This window comes from Homarus americanus, unplaced genomic scaffold, assembly GCF_018991925.1.
Source record: "Homarus americanus isolate GMGI-L3 unplaced genomic scaffold, GMGI_Hamer_2.0 scaffold24097, whole genome shotgun sequence".
NCBI lineage: Eukaryota > Metazoa > Arthropoda > Malacostraca > Decapoda > Nephropidae > Homarus > Homarus americanus.
In genome coordinates, this window is record NW_024732963.1 from 389,180 (window position 1) to 395,945 (window position 6,766).

At 44.0% G+C, this 6,766-nt stretch overlaps 1 protein-coding gene across 1 annotated transcript; it reads left to right on the forward strand.

Annotated features, from left to right (window-relative positions):
* Positions 1-5,837: 5,837 nt before the first annotated feature.
* On the forward strand, positions 5,838-6,398 carry LOC121869222 (casein kinase 1-like protein 4). The gene has a single exon (XM_042370463.1). It carries the CDS (start codon positions 5,838-5,840, stop codon positions 6,396-6,398), a length of 561 nt encoding a protein of 186 aa, XP_042226397.1.
* The last annotated feature ends 368 nt before the right edge of the window (positions 6,399-6,766 follow it).

Below are 6,766 nucleotides of genomic sequence, written 5' to 3' on the forward strand. Positions count from 1 at the left end.
TATATGGTATGAAATAATCGTCGTAAAACATTCAGAAGTTTAGCCCAGATGTTATGCCTTCCATTATCATGCAAATGTGCTCCAAATGTTAACAAGAGTGAGGCGCTGAGGGAGTTACAATACAGTGTTCCTTTGACATTTGAGAATCTCATTACTGTTCCTCGGTGTACAAGTGAGGCAGACGAGGACTTAACTTTTCTTGGACTCAATAAAGTTTATGACTGCCAGTAACACTAAGGTCGATATATTTCTGTTTCCTTGGTCTCGTGTGGAGATAGAATGAGAGAATCGCTCCTTGACCTCATGCGGAGATAACGAGTGAGATACAATACTTTCCTGGCCTCGTGTGGAGATAGAGATAGAGAGAGAGAGAGAGAGAGAGAGAGAGAGAGACAGAGAGAGTTTACGACCTGAGTCTTAACGTCAGCTGTAGTAAAGAGCTCCGTGTCTGTCTGTCTGTCTAGATGAACATGCATCCACCAACATTGAAACAGAACCAACAGCAAGGGAAGGAATGAGAATCAGAAAGAGAGAGAGAGAGAGAGAGAGAGAGAATGAAAGACAAGGGGCCATTAATGATAACGGATAAAGAAGAGAATAACAAGAAAGACGAGAGCAAGATAGGATAGGGAGATACACTTTGAAACTCACTCACCTCAGTCAATATTTACCTTACGATAACAGCCAACTGAGGTACACGAGGCCCACCAGTCTCTATCAGGGGAGGAGGAGGCAGGGGAGAAGAGAGGGGAGGAAGAAGAGGGGGGAGGAAGAGCGGGGGTGGGGGAGGAGGAAAATCGATGATCTGATTCACAGTTAACGATACCTGCCAACTGCTGCAGAAGAGAGAGAGAAAAAAATACAACAAGGAGACTCACAGAATAACCAAGTGAGTCAGGTTAGGTTAGGTTAGGTTAGGTTAGGTTAGGTTAGGTTAGGTTAGGTTAGGTTAAGTACAAGGGGTGAGAAGGGAGGTAGGGAATTACTGTGGACAGACAGGTGTAATCGATTGTGTTTAAAAGCAAGATTAAAGTGAAAAGGTATGTCTGGGGGGAGGTCAGGTAAGAAATAAGATCCAGGTGAGGTGTTAAAGTTTATATTGGAAATTGAGGAAATGTTTCTGTGTGTGTGGGTGGATATGCCTATGCACGTCTGTGTTGTGTGTGAAGGTAGGAGAGAGGAAGGTTATGGTGAGATGTTTGAAGGGTGTTTCAGCTCTCTCTCTCTCTCTCTCTCTCTCTCTCTCTCTCTCTCTCTCTCTCTCTCTCTCTCTGTACAGACGTATTTTACACCCACATCTCTCCTCTCCACACAACCATCCCTATTTTTCCTTCCCATTTTCATCAAAGTTTTACTCCCAAATAATGTTTTCTTTCCCTTTTACTTTCAGAGGAATTGCCAACCGTTCCTTTTCATTCATATCCCTGTGATTCTTCTTTCCTTTTCTGTCTCTATACTGGAGGAGGGTATGAGGGATAGACCAAACACCTGATAAATATTAGAAAAAGGTGACACCGGTGATAATTCAACTCTCACAAGAAGTTTTATGATGGTGATAAACGTATAAAATATATCCATCGTTTTTATTACTGTATATCAAATCAAATATGTAAGTGTATGATATATATAACCATGAATTATATAGGTAACGGATCGGAAGAGATATACCAAGACACGGTGTATATTTTTAGGATACGGATAAAGGAAGATACTCAGTAGATACGGCAAAAAAAAATATACTAATCTAAGGGAAACATCAAAGTACAGTTCTCCATTCTTGTTTACCCAAGCGACGCACAGCACTGCTCCTCTGTTGCAAACTTTCTCATTCATCCTGTGCAAGAATAAAAGCCATTGTGTGTGTTTGTTAAGGTTATGCAGCACAGGAGAGATCTTGATCAGCCCATTCTGTCACAATGGAGTTTATGATTGTCTCTGGGGGTAATTACGTAAACTGGTGGAGGAGGAGGAGACGTTGGCCCTCACACACGCAAGGTATAAGATGGGTCATGTCAGGGGTTGAGAATTGCTGCGATATTGGTTTTGGATGTGTGTGTGTGTGTGTGTGTGTGTGTTGCTGTAGAGTGTAAACCAAGACTGGCGGATCGAGAACTCTCACAGCTTCTGCAATCTCCAAGTGATAAATTTCGTGTTCTGTCTTTCCCTATCAATCAGCAAATCAACAACTGTATTGACGTCTCCAGAATTTTCAAGACAGGCTTCACCGTCTTGCGCTGAGAGTTCCACCTTGATACATGTGTAGACTGCGAGGAATCTCCTTTTGCCTGGAAACTGACCTGGGAATCGAACTCACAAAAGGGGGTGTTTTTTTAGAAGCGATGTATCCTTGACTTCTCACACAGAGCCGCTGAGTGTAATCAAAACAGCGCCTACGTTCTGACGATATGATTGAAGATATGTCTCTTTCTGTTCCCAAAGACTCGAGTACAATCATGAAAAAATAATTACATTCAGCTGCAATTACAATTACTCCATGGCTAGTGTGTATGCGTGTGTGTCTGCCCAAAATGTCACGTAATTTTTTTCGCCTTTTTACGAACCCATTAATTATTCCTCTAAAATCACAAATTCACCACAAACACAGCTCAATGACATCTTCAATAACCTGTTAACATAAGGCAGGAGGGAACGCCCCACGAGGAGTGTTTATCTATTTCTCTTTCTGTCCAAATCTGTTCCCGAATAAATGGAGCAGAAAATATACGTCAAACCTCACAACACTGACGCTTTTAGTAAGGTGAGGGGAGGGAGGAGGTAGTGCTTTGTGGCTGTGTGGGTCCAGCTCTCTCCTTCTTCCCATCTCCCCCATCCCCTCCCCTTCCCCCCCTCCACACCCCCATCCTACACTTTTAGTCAGCTCTTACGACACACGAGGGACGCAGAGGACTTGTTCTTTTGTGGCCAGATCCCCAAAGCGAACGAGGGTCATTTGTATACATCATGTGACAAAACCTTCCTGGAAATTCTACAGCGGTGTACAGTTTATGACCAATTGTTTCTGTGATAATTTCTCTGGTGGCCGTGAAAGATTGCTACTAAATTCCCTTAATTCAGTAGCGAAGTGATGATCCGATGCAGGGTTGAAGCTGCAGGACAGGTCTAGTCTCAGGTAACTTTCACGGTGACATACCTGGGATTAAGTTCACACATTCGGACAACCTGGTTGGGGGGATTTAAAAGAGAAGAACACAGAAGTTTGTGTTGGAGTCATGTGATGAAGCCAACCAACGGCCAGGCTGCACGAATTCACTTTATACAATATATTATCTACCTTATCTTTGTAAATGTAACTTCGAATAGGTGTTTGCCCCCAGTGTCTTCAGGTTTTCACAATGTCAACCCGGCGAAAATTTCGTTCCTCACTAGAAAACACAATAATTGACAGCTGCCAATGCGACACAAGAATTTTCCGGGAACTCACTGGCCTCCAGTAAACTCAGTTCGTAACATTTTCTGTCCTAGATAATTTTTCCGAGAATATTCTACCCACAAGCAGCCACTAATGGTGCGGTGACGTACTGGTGAAGTGGAGGGACTCGTGAATCAGAGGGTGTAGAGATGTCTGAGGTACTGGGGAGAACTCGTGAATCAGAGGGTGTACGGTTGTCTAAGGTACTGCTGAGAGTAACGTGGAAGGCTGGTCATGGACCGTCTGTACTTTGGTCATGTAGTGGAGAGAACTGTTGTGGTTTTGAAAATAATTATCGCTACTGACGAGAGGAAGAATTGAGCTGAGGTACGAAATATTAATCAACTCTTATGGCTCTCTTGTCCGACAGTTTGTTTGTCCGAAAGTCTAACCTAACCTCACCCAAACCTAACCTAACCTAACTTAACCCGACGTAACCAAACCCTTAATCTAACCCAACTTAACCTAACCTAAACTTCTGATCAATATATCATCAACACAGCTTAGTTTTCCTATTGATCTACGCCAGACGTCCTCCATTACTACACATGTTTACAGGCATTGCTTCTTGGAGTCCAGCATCACCCTACCTGTCTCTCACACCTGGCGTCCTGGGGGCATCGCCGGACTCTGGATGGATGGAAATAGATGTTGTTGAACTTATTATATTTTGATGACTAGGATTTGGGATATTTCTAGTATTCTCTCTCTCTCTCTCTCTCTCTCTCTCTCTCTCTCTCTCTCTCTCTCTCTTGCTGGAAACGTCTTAACTTTTCCCCTGGACCTAACTATTTGCTAAGTTTGGTAAGAAATGGGTCTTGCAGTAAACCACATTTACACGTCTTCACCAACGCGTAGCAGGACCCCCACCTGCTGACAGCCCCCCCCTCCACACACACGCCACTTTATGAACCTTCCTCAAAAGTCACTCTCAAAAAGTTTTTATTTTCCGATTCACGACAACACTTGTGGTTGAGGATATTTTCCCGGCAACAGGTTTTTCCTTCCCAGTGGGGTCGTGCGCTATCTCCTCCAGTTGTTATGAGATCCCGCCCCGTGCAGCCACTCCCTCCCTCTTCTTCTAACCCACTTCTTCTCCTCCTACATGATTCAACACAGGCATCATTCACTACCACCATCACTACCATCACTAATCACTCTACTTACCACTACTACCACCACTCACCACTATCCACACCATTACCATCAACACTCACCACTCACCATCCACGTTCATCATCCTCTTCTTCCTCTCTCCCCACACATATCCTCCACCTCTCTCTTTTATCGTTCTCTTCCCTTCTCTATAAATGCCTTCGTTTCTATGTTTTTTCTTCTCTTCCCTTCCACTCATTTACTCCATGCTCTCTCTCTCTCTCTCTCTCTCTCTCTCTCTCTCTCTCTCTCTCTTCTAATCCCCCTATTCATTACCATTCCCTATCTTTTTCCCTTCCATAATCCCCATTTCTTCCGCTCTCATCTCCTTTCTCTCCTCTTCCCTTCCCCCCTTCTCCCCCCCCTCTTAATATGTCCCTCCTTTCACCTCCCCACCCCCTACCTATACCCTCCTTTCTTTCCTTCCCTCGTTCTTCTCCCCTCGTGCTCTCTTCCCTCACCCCTCATGTCCTCCTCCTTTCTCTTCCCTTGTCCACACTTCACTTTTCCTACCCCGGCAGAGAGAGAGAGAGAGAGAGAGGCCCCAGCACCGCACCCTGGCAGAAGCACAACAAACACTATTGGATCCATTCTAATCGAAGATAACTTTTTTGCATTTTGTTTTCTATTCTTGTGCAATTCTTAGCTTACGATCTGGTGATATAAACAGACAGACAGGCAGACAGACAGACAGACAGATATTTATTCAGTAAATTCTTCACACAAGTTCACATTGGTTCATAGATAAGCAGTGATACAAACAATGTATATAAACAATACAAGTATACAGACAATGTACATAGAGAGTGCAGATATACAAGCACTGGCAAGCTAAGTCGGATTACCAAAAATAATACAGGAAAGCTATTAAAATGTTACTATTACTGAGGCCCTTGTCCCCATCAAGGCCTTTAATCTATTACACCCTATTAATATTCACTCAATTTAGAGACACAAGTATACTCTAATCTATGACCTGATCTTCTACACTGAGATGATTAACCCCCCGAACCTATCATTAAGTGTGCGTGTGTGTGTGTGTGTGTGTGTGTGTGTGTGTGTCTCCTTCCCACTAACACCCACACACACACACACACACACCTTCCTCCCAGGCCACCACATAACAGTGTTATGTTCAATATTCCAACCTCATTATGTATCTTACTCCTCAAATTCAGAGTTTACCTTAAGATTCGATTTGTAATCATATAAATAATTGTTCGAGAAGGACAAAAACCATCACAGGACCAAGATGACTTCTCTTGTTCAACTCAATAATATTTGCCACAACTCCTCCAGCTCCACCACCTCCACCAGTGGAGGAACTGATCTACCTCAGCTCACCTGGGACAGCCTTCGTCTTGTACGAAATGTTGGCGCCGGTGCGTTCGGGGTGAGCCACTATGGTCAGCTCACCCTAGGCAATGGGGACGTGACGGAGGTGGTAGTGAAGATCCTCCATTCCGGCGAGGCCAACACCAAGGAGGCCCGCGTCCTACACGAGCTGGCCGGGGCTGGGGGCGCGCCTCTCTTGTACGGCGTCACAACCGAGCCCAACGCCATCGTCATGCAGTACTGCCGGGGCGTGCTCTTAGATTCGATTCTAACGAGTTTTAAGTTTGACGTCCACCATGGCCAGAAGGCCTGCGACGCAACCCGCGTTGCCCTCGCTGAGTTTCACGCTGCTGGTTACGCCCACATGGACCTCCACGAAGGCAACGTCATCATCGACACCTCCACTTCACCTTACACCTGTCACCTCATTGACGTGGGACTCAGTGAACGCATATTGCCCAACGATGATTCGTACTAGCTTGGCGACCGGATGGACCTACAACACATCCAGTATAGCCTCCGCATTAAAACACCAATTGTTAAAAAAATTTTGCGTTTTCTGTGGAGCTCTTGTTTTTCTTCCGTTTGAGAAAGTAGCCTAGGATTTTCAACACTCCCCATAGGCACTTGAATAAAAAACTATACAGTGTAAACAATAAAATATAGGTAGTGTTTTTGTTATCTTATATATTTTTTTTCCCAGGGTGCAAGGTTAATGATTTTTTGAGAGTTTTTTATATTGTTTTGTTTTACTATAAATACATTGGTAAGGTATCTTAATTATTATATTCCGGTTGCGTTTTTCAACAAGAATATATACAGATTACGGTATCATTATGTTGAACA

Excerpts from the sequence above, each read along its gene's own strand:
- LOC121869222 (XM_042370463.1), top strand. The coding sequence starts at position 5,838 with ATGACTTCTCTTGTTCAACTCAATAATATTTGCCACAACTCCTCCAGC.